Genomic DNA, 13,958 nt, shown 5'->3' on the forward strand with positions numbered 1-13,958 from the left:
CGCCTCATCAAAGTCATTGACGTACATTAATTCCGGCTCCAGCACTGAGCCCCGTGGACCCCACTCGTCACATCCTGCCAATCAGACAAAGACCCATTTATACATACTCTCTGCTTTCGATGAGCCAGCCAGTCTTCAATCCAGGATAATATGCTAAACCGCAAACCATGAACTGTCAATTCCTGCGATAACCTTGGACGTGGCAACTCACCAAATGCCTCAGGAATTGTCAGTGGGAGCCCAGTTTTGGTGGTAGGAGCAGCAGGTAGTGACAGAGGGACAAGAGTTGGGAGTCATGGTGGACATGTTGAGGTCAGGGTGTCCAGGTTGCCGTCAGGGTCAGAGGTTGCAGCAGGCAGGGCCTGAACTTTAAAGATCCAGTGAGTTTGGGACTGTACTGAAATTAATAAACTCACTGTATTGTACCCTTAAAGTCAAACTGATAATCTGTGAATTGATATTTTCTATAACTCTACCTCCTGACGGCAATAGCACCAAACCTCATTTTAGCCTCGGTCCAAACACGGATAAAAAAGGAGCTGAATCCAGGGATGAGGTGAGGGTCACTGCCCTTCACATCGAGGCTTTGGGACCAAAGGACTCGAGTAAAATTGGAATCAGTGGGAATAATCCCCACAGATTGGAGTCATACCTGAGGAAGATTGGACCAATCATATAACTACAGGTGAGAGGTTGGGAATTGCCTCCTCATCTCCTGACTCCCCAAATCCTGTCCACATCTACAAGGCATAAATCAGGAATATGGTGGAATAATCTCCACTTGCCTGGATGAGTGCAGCTCCAACCAAACTCAACAAGACCCAACACCTTCCAGGACAAAGCAACCTGCTTGTTTGACACCTCCTCTAACAGCAGGGCAGGATGGCAGCAATGCGCATCATCTATAAGATGCAGTGCAGTAACCATCATGGTATCTTTGACAGCACCTTTCAAACCTGTGACCTTCACTGCCCAGAAAAACAAGGGCAACAAGTGAACCACCTGCAATTCCCCCTCCACATCACACACCACCCTGACTTGGACCTATATTGTTGTTCCTTCACTGTCACTGAATCACAATCCGAGAACTCACACCCTATCGCCAGGTGGACTGAAACAGTTCAAGAAGACGGCTCACAACAATCTTCTCAAAGAGGGATCCATATGGAGCTTGTCAGCAAAGTTCCCATCACATGCATAAGTTAAAAAGTCATCCAAGTCTGTGCTGTCTGCTTCCCCATGCAGTATTGAGTGGAGAGGTGGTTAGGAAGCGACAGTGGGACAGGAAGGCTGCTATAAACTAGACTCACACAACATCATGATGCAATTCTATTTATTATTGATTCAGATACTAAGTACAATCACAGAGGCAGTGATTGTGTCTACAAACAAATCAAAACATTGAATCCAGTCCCGGGCAGGATCACGGAGCATCAGCAGATTCTTCTATTAGCAGGGCAGCTTGTAGGAGCAAATGGAAGGCAACTGTACACTGCAAGGCAGATCATTCCAAGTACCAGCTGGAGAAAGAAAGAAAGAAAGGTTGAATTCAGTGAAGTGAGGAGGGATTGTTCTAATTAGTTCAATAGTTCATGAAATTTGAAGCCTGGCGATATTCAGTGTGGGTTTGGACAGTTCCTGAGTGAAGATGCTGGGCGGGATTCTCCATTCCTGAGTCCAAGTGCTTGATTTTCCGGAATGATTTCCAAGTGCTGTAGCGAGTGGGAATTGCTGTGAGATTCCCGGCGCTTGGCCCAGCGCGGCCGGCAACACTATTCAACGTTAATTGGTCCACTTAACGAGACCTCACGGGATTCTCGCCCCAAATGCCGGCTCGCCAGCTGATTCGCCGGGATCGCGCTCGCCAGCCCCCCGCTAACAAGGTCGAGCAGCACTTAAGCTGCACTTGCTCAGCCAACACCAGCCAGCTCACAACAATGGTGCCCAGGAGACCGGCCCCAAGATTCAGGGATGCTGACCTGGGGAGGCTCCTGGGCGTGGTGGAGGCCAGGAAGGATGTCCTGTTCCCGTGAGGGTCGCGGAGGATGAACCACAAGGCAGCCAGTGCTGCCTGGGACGAGATAGACAGCTGGCTGCCTCCACCTCTGATGTGCACCCTGGGGACATAACTAGATGCACTGGTAGATCTATGAAGGAAAAGCACACCGAGAATCACGGAGGGCACCGGGGGAGTGGACGGGGTAGGTAGGGGGTGAGGGGTGGGTGGGGAGTGAGAGGATGGGTTTGGGGGGGTTGCACCATTGGGGGAGTGGGGGCCCATATTGAATAATAAACACCCTTGTGCACAACCAGTAGGAAGCCTCTGTCACTTTTTCCGCAATGCATTGCCACGTGCAGGTGATGGGTGTGAGCAAGTACTCAGCAGACAGGCAGGAGTCAGACTATGGCATAGATTGAGGAGAACCAGTGCCCAGCTGTCTGCGGGTTATCATCACCCCCCTGCCCTCGACAATGACCCACGGACAGTGCCAACACAGTCCCAGCAGCCTGGTGAGATGTGACACATAACCTGGGAGGGGGAGGGGGGGGGGTTAAGGTTGCGATGGTGGATCAGGCCATGGCCTTGGTGAATTGGGCCAGTACGAGGGCCTCCCTGGCCCTCTGGGCTTGCCGGACCCTCACCGCCGCCGCCTGTCCTGCTGCCTCCGACTGGGCTTCCGGTTCCTCCCTGGCCTCATCCTCCAGCCCCTGCTGGTCCAGCACCTCCTCATTATCCTCATCCTCGTCCACCTCCCCTTAATATCCTCCTCCTCCGAGGTGGTCACATGTTCTTCATCACCAACCACCAGCTCGTTGACCCGCTGCTGTGTGAGGTTGTGGAGTACACAACAAAGCTGGCGACCCTCCGGGCGGTGTATTGCAGGGCACCACGGGAGCGGTCGAGCCATCGGAACTACATCTTGAAGAGTCCGATGCACCGCTCAATAACCCACCAGGGGCCACATGGGCCTCGTACCGGGTCTCCGCTTCAGTCTCCGGTCTCCTTACTGGCATCATTAACCAGGTCCTCAGCGGACATCCCTTATCCCCGAAGTCGCCTATCCTGGGGTGCTCCTCGAAGAGGGCAGGGATGACCAATTGCCCCAGGATGTAGTTGTCGTGCACACTCCCCGGGAAGCGGGCACACACATGCATTATCTGCAATTGGTGGTCGCACACGAGCTGTACGTTAACCCTTTTCGGTTAACATAGGCCACCCCCAGATGGCCCGGGGAGTGCATTGCGATATGCGCAGCATCTATTACCCCCGGACCTGGGGCATCCCGGCGATGGTGGAGAAACCTGCTGTCCGGGCATCCTGTTGGGCGTGGCCCATGTCAAAAACGATGCAGTCTTCCGCCTGGGCATACAGGGCATTCCTGACCTGCTGTATGCACTTGTGGGCTGTGACCTGTGAGATACCACACAGTTCTGTTCTCGAGCCCTGGAATGATCTCGAGGCAGAAAGGTTTAGAGCAGCAGCAACCTTGATGGCCACTGGGAGCAGGTGTCCTCCTCTTCCACCTGGTGCCAAGTCCGCGAGGATATGGTACAGGTGTCGTACCGTCTCCTTGTTGAGGTGGAGCCTCCTGCGGCACGCGCTGTCCGTCATTTGTTTGAATGACCAACGGCGCCAGTACACCCTGGACCGTCAGGAGGTCCCTACCTGGACTGATAGGCGGCCGGGTGCTCAGTGTGTGGGGCTGGGTCTGGCACATGGGCTGCCGCTTCAAACATCTGCAGATGCTGCTGCTGCCGCCTTCTCTGGTGTCTGGCCGCACCACGTAGCACCAGCACCACTGGGGCAACCTCTGCGTTCAACATCTCTACCATAGCGTTCAATATCTGTAAGGCATTGGGAGAGGGAGAGGACTGACAAACAGCGATGGCTCCCACCCCAGGACCCTCCATTCCTCCATTGATTCCCCCCCCCACCCCACTCAGAACGCCCTCCCCACGTACCCCGGGCCACAGCGGGCTCCAGACCCTGTACTCCGGACACCCGCTCACACCACCGGGACCGGGTGCTGGCCCCCTGCCCATGGCACCCACCCACCCTCCGACCGTGGACATTTCGTTGGAGCTGTACTCCATGCCCTGGGTGTTCGGATGTCAGCTGCTGCGAGTGTGGTGTTGCCTCCCGCAGTGTTCAGGGACAGTATCCATGTGTCATGGGATACCAGACAATGACTCCCACAGGCTACATGGCCCACGGGGATTCACTTGGGTTGTGCGAAGTGCTCACTTAACCACGATTGCCAATTGCCGATTGGCAATAGTTTTCAGCTGCACCTCAGATGCCTTAGCAGCCGGTGGGGGTTATGGGTAGTCCGGGGGCAGACTGGCAGGGGCATGAGTTGCCACCGGAATGGATATACATGATCCCAGGATTGGCATGGAGGTTCAGCGAGTGGTTGCTCCTCCGGTTGCCCACCCTAGCGACCGCCCACCCCCACCAATGCTCCCAATGGCAGCCCAACCCTGCGTTGGGTCCCCCCACCCCCAGCTGAGGGTCCCCGTCCCCACCGAGCACTGGGGTGACAAGCTCAGCACCTCCGGGCTCTTTGCCTGCGAGCAGAGATGGCTACTCACCTCCTCGGCTCCCCACAGAATTCCTTCCGTTGAGGCTTTTAAAAAGGAGTACTAATCCTCGCCAGCGTGAGGACTTGCTGGGGATGCCGCTGAATAACAGGAGGCCATTTGGTGACGGGTGGCTCTCATTGATTGTATGGAAATGGGGCTTAACTGATGATAATTGGTTGCGAATTCGCCCAAGGGAGCAGGCCGGTTGCATCAGAAGCTGTTTGGCACCTGGTAGTTGCCATTTTTGTCTTCTCGCTCCCTAAGTGTTGATACTGGTGCAGAATTCATGGACTTCCATGACAGGAAAACTGGCGCCGCACCTGGACCAAACATAATCGATTCCAATGAGAAATGGTGCGGGATTCGCTGGTTTCACGATTGACACTCAGGAGGCTGACAAACTGCAGCCACATAGACACACTTCACTCCCCACACACACCAGGCTAACACCGCACATATGGCATCCACGATGGAGGCCTGGAGGGCGGGGGTGTTGTCTATGGATCAGCATGTCCAAGGCTTGGAGCATTCCATGCAGGCCGTGGCCGTGGCTCAGGACAGGGTTTCTGCCTCACAGGTAGCCATGTGCCAGAGCCACTTGGAAATTGTAGAGATGGTCCTGAGCATGGCCCAATCACAGCAGGCCATAGCTGGGAACGTCGGCGGCATTGCCAGGCGCTGGCCGACGTGGTGCAGATAGAGAGGGAGGTGGCCCAGTCCCAGAGAGAGATGGCGCTGTTACTGGCCACCATTTGCGCCGGGACAGGACAAGGGGGGAATTTGAGGTGCTGCGGTGTTCCGGTACCTCCCCTGCGTGAGTCACCAGTGCGGGCCCCGTCACCTTCTCCTCCCTTGGGGTGCCCGATGGCCCCCGGGCTACTCCATGGGACGGGGGTGCGAACGGAGCCATACCCTGAGGCTCCCCGCCAACTGGCGCTGCCAGTCCTGGAGGCCCGCTCTGGTCTCGACCATGGGTCTACATACTCATGGCCATGGAGCACAGGGAGTTATCCGCGTCGGTCTGTGGCCTCCGGATAGGCGTCATCAGCTACGACCGCAGGTGATAACCCCCGTCATCCAGGAGCCAACCCCCAGCCAGGGAAGTGGGGGGGGTTTGCCCCTCGAACATGTCAGGAATCGCTGAGTCTGCCAAGTTGAAGGTGTTGTGCATACTGCCCGGGTATCGGGCGTAGACGTGTATGATGCACAGCTGCTGGTCACAGACCAGCTATACGTTCATCTAATAGAACTCCTTTTGGTTTGTGTAGTGCGGCCTGTCCTCTGTAGGTGCACGTAGGGGGACATGCATCCCATCGATCACCCCCTGGACCCGGGGTATCCAGGAGATGGCGGCGAACCCCACTGCCTGGGCATCCTGGTAGGCTCGGTCCACATTGAAATGGATATATTGAGCTTTCTGGGCATACAGGGTCATTGTGATGGCGCAGATGGACCTGTGCACCGAGGCCTGTGAGATCCCGGACAGGTCCCCCTTGGCGCCTAGAAGGACCCTGTGGCGTAAAGGTTCAGGGCTTCACCTCGATGGCCACCAGGAGTGGTGTCCTCCCCCATTCCCCCACGGTGCCAGGTGTGCCATCATCTGGCAGATATGTCTCACTGTCTCCCTGCTCAGCCGGAGTCTTTGATGTCATGCCCGGTGCAGTAGGTCCTCGAATGACAGGTGCTGTCAGTATACACGAGGCCTCTTGCGGTTCCTCCTTGGTACCTGCTCCACCTGTTGGGGGGCCGGATCTCCATCCTGGGCAGCTGCCTCCTATTCCTCTGCGGCACACTCCGCGACTGAACACTCCGCTGCTGCAGCTTCATCCTCCTTGAGCAGCTCCAGCTCATACACAACAGGACATCCCTCAGGACTGCGGCGACCAGCAGCAGGGCCCCCATTGCTGGTTGAATATCCATTGTCTAGAGGGGGTGAAAAGCCAACATTTTAGCATGGTGCGTACCTTCCTGCCCAACCAGGTCCAATGGTGGCCCTAGTTGGCACTGTGGGCTCTGCCCACGCATGCCCCCTACATCCCCACACCCCTTGCTCTGTCGATGGCCAGCACCATGGGGTCTCTGGCCCTGGTGCCCGTCCCTGATGCTGAGGGCACTGTCAGCTGGCACTGCCCTTACCTTGCCCTACGCTCCGTGGCCGCGCCAGGTGCCCCTGTAGGCGCTAATCTGGGTGTTGCCCTCGATGGCCTGCTGGATGCCCTGTTAGGTGGGTGGTGGCCAGGTGGGTTGTGGGGGGGGGGGGGGTGGAGCGTGCGGTAGTGGGGGATGGGGGCACTCATACGGCTGGTGTCACTTTGCAGAAGTAGGGGCCAAGGTGGGTGGTTAGTGTGGTGTGCAGCAAGATGGCTGCATTGCAATAGCGATCCGTTCCTGGGCACCGCCCCAGTCCTGTGGGGGATCACCTCAGCATGTTCCCCCATCACCCACCCCCTCCCCCAGCCCTGGCAGAGCCCCACCCACCCCAGCTAGCACGGCCAGTGTCCGGGCCTGCAGACCACAGTCGCTCCTCTCTGGGTCCTACCTTCTCTCTCTCCCTCAACAGCCATGATGCCTTTCACGGTTTTAAAAAACACTAGTGAACTGTCAGGATCAGCTCAGTAAATGTGCAGCAGTTATGAAGCTGCTCTTGGTCGAACCTCATCACTGCAGAGCCCACAGAGACGCACAATTAAGCAGAAGGAGAAACTTTAGTGTCACTCCCAGTGAATGTTCCTTTATCCACAGCATGTGACCCATGCACTTTCCCCCAGGAAACAGTTTTACCTGGAAGGTGACTGTCAGAGGGGCAGGAAGTAGAGATCTGTCAAAGTCTAAAACTCAACCACATAGAGTCCACTCAGAATCTCATCCACTGATCTATTTGCCCGGAATTATTTTCCCACAAGGCACATTACATTTAGCAACATCAACTTACACTGCGCAGTATGCACACAGTCTTCCACTGATTTGAAATCATCAGGTTGCTGCAGTCTCCAGAATGTAAAATCGTTTGAAGATCCATCAGACCAAAGGAAAGTTCCCTCCTGTGGAAATGTCAAATATTATTTAGAAATGTATAATTTCACCATAAAAAATGTGATGCAGCAGCTCAAGAAATGTTACCTTGTAGATGTCACTCAAACCAATCCAAGTATTGACAAGCTGTCCCTTGGCTTCAGTTATCATGTTCCCAATTAATTTATTCTGTTTCTCCCAGTGTACGGAGGCGAGGTGGCTCTTTGGTCCCAGAGACTGGCAATACAGCTTTAAACAAAAACAGTTATTTTCTTGTTACCGTTTTATATTGAAACTATTTCATTTTGTTGCTCTGAAATGTTTAATGTTAAATGTTATTCTTTAGCAGAATGTGAACAATAAAACAATCACCTCCTGCTAGATGTCCATCAGCTGCTGACAAGGGCTGAGTGGGCCCAACAGAGGGTGCAAATAGTGCTAAACCTCAGGGCCTCGGGCTCGATACAGAGGCGGGGGGACACGGTGTTGGGGTTGTGTGTGCTAGGGAGGGATAAGAGCTGGGGTTCAGGGCTGAGGGCTGCCCAGACTCGGTGTGTTAAACAGTTTTTCATCGTCCACTCTAAGTACCACAGCTTCAGATCTGAAACACTGGCTGAAAAAAATATACAAATTGTCAGGCTGTCAGAAAACCACGAAGCTGCCCGAAGGTCGGATGCAGCACAGCATCTGAGAATAAAACCAGGAAATACTGGAACATCGCAGCAGGCCTGACAGCATCTGTGGAGAGCGAAAGGAGCTAATATTTTGAGTCTGGATGACGCTTTATTTGAAATATTCTTATTCAAGGCATTCGCATATATACAAATCAGAGAACAACCGAACAATCCAGTAAACAACCAACCGCCACCACTCCACACTGCTCCCCTGATGCCAGTCCTTCCTCACATCCCGCGTTCCCAATTTTAATTCCCTTAACTCCCCCAACTCCCCCCACAACACCGAGGCACCCTGCAGCCTCAGGTGCTGCTGCCAGTCCCACAACCTTCGGGCCGACAGCACCACCCGAAACCACAATCGCCGAATACTCCGAGTCGGCCAACGTCGTATCCAACACGAAAAAAATCAATCGGTGCACATGAGAGAAGTATGAAAACTCCTTCACTCTCGGCCTTCCAAAGCTGCAGAGGTCCACACCTGCCATGCGCTCAATGAACCCCTCAGCTCCTTCGCCACTGTTGACACACTTGACAACTCAGGACTCAACCGGTCCAAGCTCGAATCTGTGTCCATATTAAAATCTGCCCCCCTCCCCCTCCATAATCAACCCCTCCACATCATCCCAATTTGGGGCATAGACGTTACCAGAACCACCCACATCCCCTCCAACTATCCACTAACCATCACATACCTCCCCTATTTCTGCCACAATACTCCCCACCTCGAACGCAACCCGCTTATTAACCAACACCGCCACCCACCTCGTCTTCATATCCAGTCCCGAATGAAACATCTGTCCCACCCATCCCTTTCTCAACCTCGTCTGGTCCCCCAACTTCAGGTGCGTCTCCTGCAAAAAAGCCACAAACTCCTCAAATGAAATGAATGAAAATCACTTATTGTCACAAGTAGGCTTCAAATGAAGTTACTGTGAAAAGCCCCTAGTCGCCACATTCCGGCGCCTGTTCGGGGAGGCTGTTACGGGAATCGAACTGTGCTGCTGGCCTGCCTAGGTCTGTTTTCAAAGCCAGCGATTTAGCCCTGTGCTAGACAGCCCCTGAGTGAACAACGCGACCGTTTAACCGCCCCATTCAACCCCCTTACGTTCCACATGAGCCTGGTCAGAGGCTCCCTGCCCCCTTTCCCTGCCAATCAACCATACCCATTTTTGAGCCTGACCCGGCCTGCGTCACCTGACCCTCCAGGCCTGTCCACTGTCATCAATCTCTTCCCAACTGCGCCACACCAACCACACCGATGTCAGCAACCCTACCCCTGACCCCCCACCCCCCACCCCCACCCCCTCTCCCCCACCCTCAAACAATAAAACAACTCCAGGCCCCCCCCCATGCCTTCCTCTTGGCAACCCCCCACTTCACTCCCGTTAACTAGCCCGCCCAGAGAGCATTATGACCCCCGCCGAAGGCCTCCAACCATTCTTCCTCCCTCCAGTTCCCCTCCCCTCGACAAACCCAACCATCAATCCCTAAAGAATAACAAAAGGCACACTCACCATCATTGCTCCCAGTGAGAACCTGCCCCAAAGAACCCACCACCAAAACCTTTAAATTACACACAAAACTCCTCCAAGGTTCAATGTTCCCACACTCCTGCATCGCCTCCTCTGACAGGTCAATATGAAGCTCTCATTTCTGGAAAGTCAGCCACAGGCAGGCCGGGTACAATACTCCAAACTTTGCCCCCTTTTCAAAGAAGGAAGCCTTAACCCAGTTAAACCCAGCCCTCCTCTTCGCCAGTTCTGCTCCCAGGTCCTGGTACACCCGCAGCTCGTTCCCCTCCCAGGAACATTTCCTGGTCTGTCTCATCCATCGAAGAATCTTCTCCTCGTCCAGAAAGCGGTGCAACCGCACCACCATCGCCCTCAGCGGCTCACCCGCTCCTGCAGCCTCCTCCTGAGTGCCCTGTGGGTCACTTCACCTCCAGAGGCCGATCAAAGGCCCCCTCTCTCATCAGTTTCTCCAGCATCCTTGCCACATACCCCGCAGCCTCCACCCCTTCAATGCTTCAGGCAGCCCAACAATCAGGTTTTGCCTTCTGGAGCGATTCTCCAGATCCTCCACCTTCTCCCTCAGCCTTTTCTGGCTCTCCCTCATCACTCACACCTCAGCCACCAATGAGCACAATTGATCTTCGTGCTCCCCCATCGTCTCCTTCACTTTCTGGATCGTCCGGCCCTGGGACTCTAGCCTCTGCTCCACTCGCTCAATGCCAGATCTCAACGGTTTCACCACCTTAGCTAGCTCTTCCAGGTCCTCCTTCCTTTGTTGCAGCAACTTATTTTTCAGGAACTCCACCAACTGCCCCGTTGACCACTGGGTAGGCAGAGCAGCCCCCTTGTCCTCCGCCATCTTACCCTGTGGCGCACCACGAAGACTCCCCTGCTCCCGCAGCTCTTTCCTTCTTGACCCACTCCTTGTCCGTGGATCCATCCACCAGCCATAGCTTCCCCGGGCACTCCTGTACCCTTTACCCTCAAATACTTCGCCCTTTAGGCGGGGAAAAGACCCCAAAAAAACACCTTGAGCGGGAGCCACTAAATGTGCGACTGCTCACTCCATGGCCATCGCCGGAAGTCTTCATCTCGATGATTCTTTGTCAAAACTGGAGAGATTCCAGCAACTGTGAATGTTGATTGGACAATGGTCTGTGAAATCCCTGTCATTGTTGAACCAAGCGGGTGCTGTGTCTGTTCTGGGAGGAAGGATAGGGGGTGTTTAGTAGGGGAACCTGGAGGAGGGTGTTGTGGGGCTGGTTGGAGGGGATTTGGTGGTGTGGGGGGGGGGGGGGGGGGATTTTGACAGTTGGAGCTTGATGTGAGGAAGAATGAGATGATTCACTTTGGACCGAACAAAGACTTTTTTAAATGGTGAGAAACAAAGGGCGGGATTCTCCATTGACACCGAAATCGGGAAATGCGATTGGGCGGAGAAGAGGTTCTGATGACAAATTCGCGGCGGGCGCTGATTTGAGCCAAATCGCAATTCTCCATCACCTCGACAGTGGCGCCAATGCCTACCGCAATGTATGTACATTAGGCACCGTTTGCATATCATTAGCGGGCCAACCCGGTTTCTCCGCGATTCTCCTCCTCCGATGGGCCGAGTTCCTGACGGTGTGGTTCACTTGTACTTTTATAAATCGTGAAACCGGCGTGGAGGCTGATGAAGGAGAGGGAGTCGGGAGGACACAGAGAGAAGTAACTGTGGGCTGCCAGCATTACACTGGCCGGGCTGGAGGAGGGCCTCTGCCAGGGCCGGGTGAATGGGGGGGTGACAGGCAATGGGCCGAGTGACCGGGGTGACCCACCACGGGACTGGGACGGAGTCCAGGCACGGATCGCCATTACCCACGGCCTTAGATGCAGCCATCTTGCTGCACACCCCGCTGACCATCCACCGTGGCCCCTGGTTCTGCAGTGTGACACCGGCCGTATGGGTTCCCCCATACCACCACACCCACTCCCCACCACCCGCCACCCCCCCCCTCCCCGTCCGGCCGCCACCCGCCGCCGGCCCACCCAGGGCAACGGCCACAGCAGGCCCTACGGGGGCCTTGGTGCATACCCCTGGTGAGGGCAGTGCCAGCTGACGGTACCCCTTGTATCAGGGACAGGTGCCAGGGCTAGCGGCCCTCATGGCACCATGCGAATCCCGCACCGTTTCTCATTAGAATCGACTGTGTTCCACGTGACGCCGGTGCTAGCCCCTTGACAGTAACAGAATCGGTCCAGGTGCGGCACGAGTTCTGGTGTCGTGAAAGTCCACAAATTCTGCGTTCGTGTCAACACTTAGGGCTGGATTCTCCGATTTTGAGGCTATGTCCGGACGAAGCGTCTAGTTTTACAATGAAAAAGTCGTCGGCGCCCCCACAACAAAGCTCCGCCTGGTGGGGGGCTAGCAGCTGTGCCAAGTAAAGCCCCCGGCTTTACTTGCAGATACGGATGGAGAATTGCCAGGTCCGTGGTCACGCATGCGTATGGCGGCAACCTGTGGCGGCCGCGCCGTACAACATGGCACCGGCCACGCGCGGACCCGGCCTGCCAGTTGGTGCCCCCCTGTAACCTCCCTCACCGCCCCCAGAGCACCCCCCACCAGTCCTCCCCAGTCCCCGCCGTAGCCCCCTGGCCAGTGGAATGGCCCTCTCCCCCCCAACTGTGGCGGTACTGGACACAGTCTGCAACCGCCACGCGAGGTCCCCAAAAACTGTGAGGACACGCGACCGATGCCATCAGGAAGTCGGCCCAATGCTGTGGGTGTTATGATGATGCCGGATAAGAGGGCGGGGGTGTGAGAGACCCTCGGTCAGAATAGTAACAATGAATGTGACGGGGTTGGGGGACCAGTGAAGAGGTCGAGGGTCATTGCACATTTAAAGAGTCTAAAGGCCGACCGGTAATGCTGCAGGAGACACATCTGAGGGTAAAAGATCAGATGAGGCTTAGGAAGGGTTGGGTGAGCCAGGTTTTCCATTCAGGGTTTGAGAGCAAGGCCAGGGGGGTGGCGCTATTGGTGGGCAGGAGGGTGAGATTTCAGATGGGGAAGGTGGTGGCGGATCAGGGGAGCAGGTGTGACGGGGCGTTAGAGGGGAGGTTGGTGGCTCTGGCGAGTATATATGGCCCCAACTGGGACGATGTGGGGTTTGTGACGAGGGTTCTATGTGCATTCCCTGATTTGGATACCTATGAGTTAATAATGGGGGGGGATTGGAATATGGTGCATGAGCCAAAGGTGGGTGGGTCGCAGCTGTGCTCGCTGACCCAGTCTGGGGGGCAGGGGGGACAAAGGCGCTGGCTGGGCTCATGAGAGAGATGGAGGAGGGAAGGTTCGAGCACCCGCGCGAATGGGAGTATTCGTTTTTCTCCCCGGCACATAAAGTGTACTCGAGAATAGACTTCTTCATGGTGGGGAAGGCGTTATTGGCTGGGGTCAAAGGGTCGGATATTCAGCGATATTGATTTCGGACCATGCGCCGCATTGGGTGGATGTGGTTCTGGAGAAGGGGATGGCTCTGAGGCCGGGATGGGGAATGGACGTGGGGTCACTGGGGGAATCGGAGCTTTTGTGATAAGATTGGGAAGGTGATTGAGGAATTTGTGTGGGGCAGCACGGTAGCATTGTGGATAGCACAATTGCTTCACAGCTCCAGGGTCCCAGGTTCGATTCTGGCCTGGGTCACTGTCTGTGCGGAGTCTGCACATCCTCCCCGTGTGTGCGTCGGTTTCCTCCGGGTGCTCCGGTTTCCTCCCACAGTCCAAAGATGTGCAGGTTAGGTGGATTGGCCATGATAAATTGCCCTTAGTGTCCAAAATTGCCCTTAGTGTTGGGTGGGGTTGCTGGGTTATGGGGATGGGGTGGTGGTGTTGACCTTGGGTGGGGTGCTCTTTCCAAAAACCGGTGCAGACTCGATGGGCCGAATGGCCTCCTTCTGCACTGTAAATTCTATGATAATCTATGATTAACTATACAGGGGAATTTCGCAGTCGGTAGTTTGGGAGGCTCTAAAGGCAGTAGTGAGGGGGGGGGGGGTGATTTTGTAGATTTTGTACAAGGCTAAGGTGGACAAGGAGGAGAGGGAGGAGCACCAGAAATTGATAGAGGAGATGCTGGAGGTGGATAGGAGGTATGCGGGGAACCCAAACACAACCAGCTTGACTAGGAGGATGG

At 55.2% G+C, this 13,958-nt stretch overlaps 1 protein-coding gene across 1 annotated transcript in view; it reads right to left on the minus strand.

Moving 5' to 3' along the window:
* Positions 1-1,319: 1,319 nt before the first annotated feature.
* LOC140387662 (C-type lectin lectoxin-Enh6-like) overlaps positions 1,320-13,958 on the minus strand; it is a 60,594-nt gene continuing 47,955 nt past the window's right edge. The window contains exons 4-6 of the mRNA XM_072470855.1: positions 7,705-7,845; positions 7,517-7,625; positions 1,320-1,520 (exon numbers count right to left, since the gene is read on the minus strand). Coding sequence (XP_072326956.1) covers positions 1,450-1,520; positions 7,517-7,625; positions 7,705-7,845 — 321 coding nt within the window. The 3' untranslated portion in view covers positions 1,320-1,449. The remainder of the gene's footprint in view (positions 1,521-7,516; positions 7,626-7,704; positions 7,846-13,958) is intronic.

The sequence above is a fragment of the Scyliorhinus torazame genome, chromosome 13, assembly GCF_047496885.1.
Source record: "Scyliorhinus torazame isolate Kashiwa2021f chromosome 13, sScyTor2.1, whole genome shotgun sequence".
In the NCBI taxonomy this organism is placed as follows: Eukaryota; Metazoa; Chordata; class Chondrichthyes; order Carcharhiniformes; family Scyliorhinidae; genus Scyliorhinus; species Scyliorhinus torazame.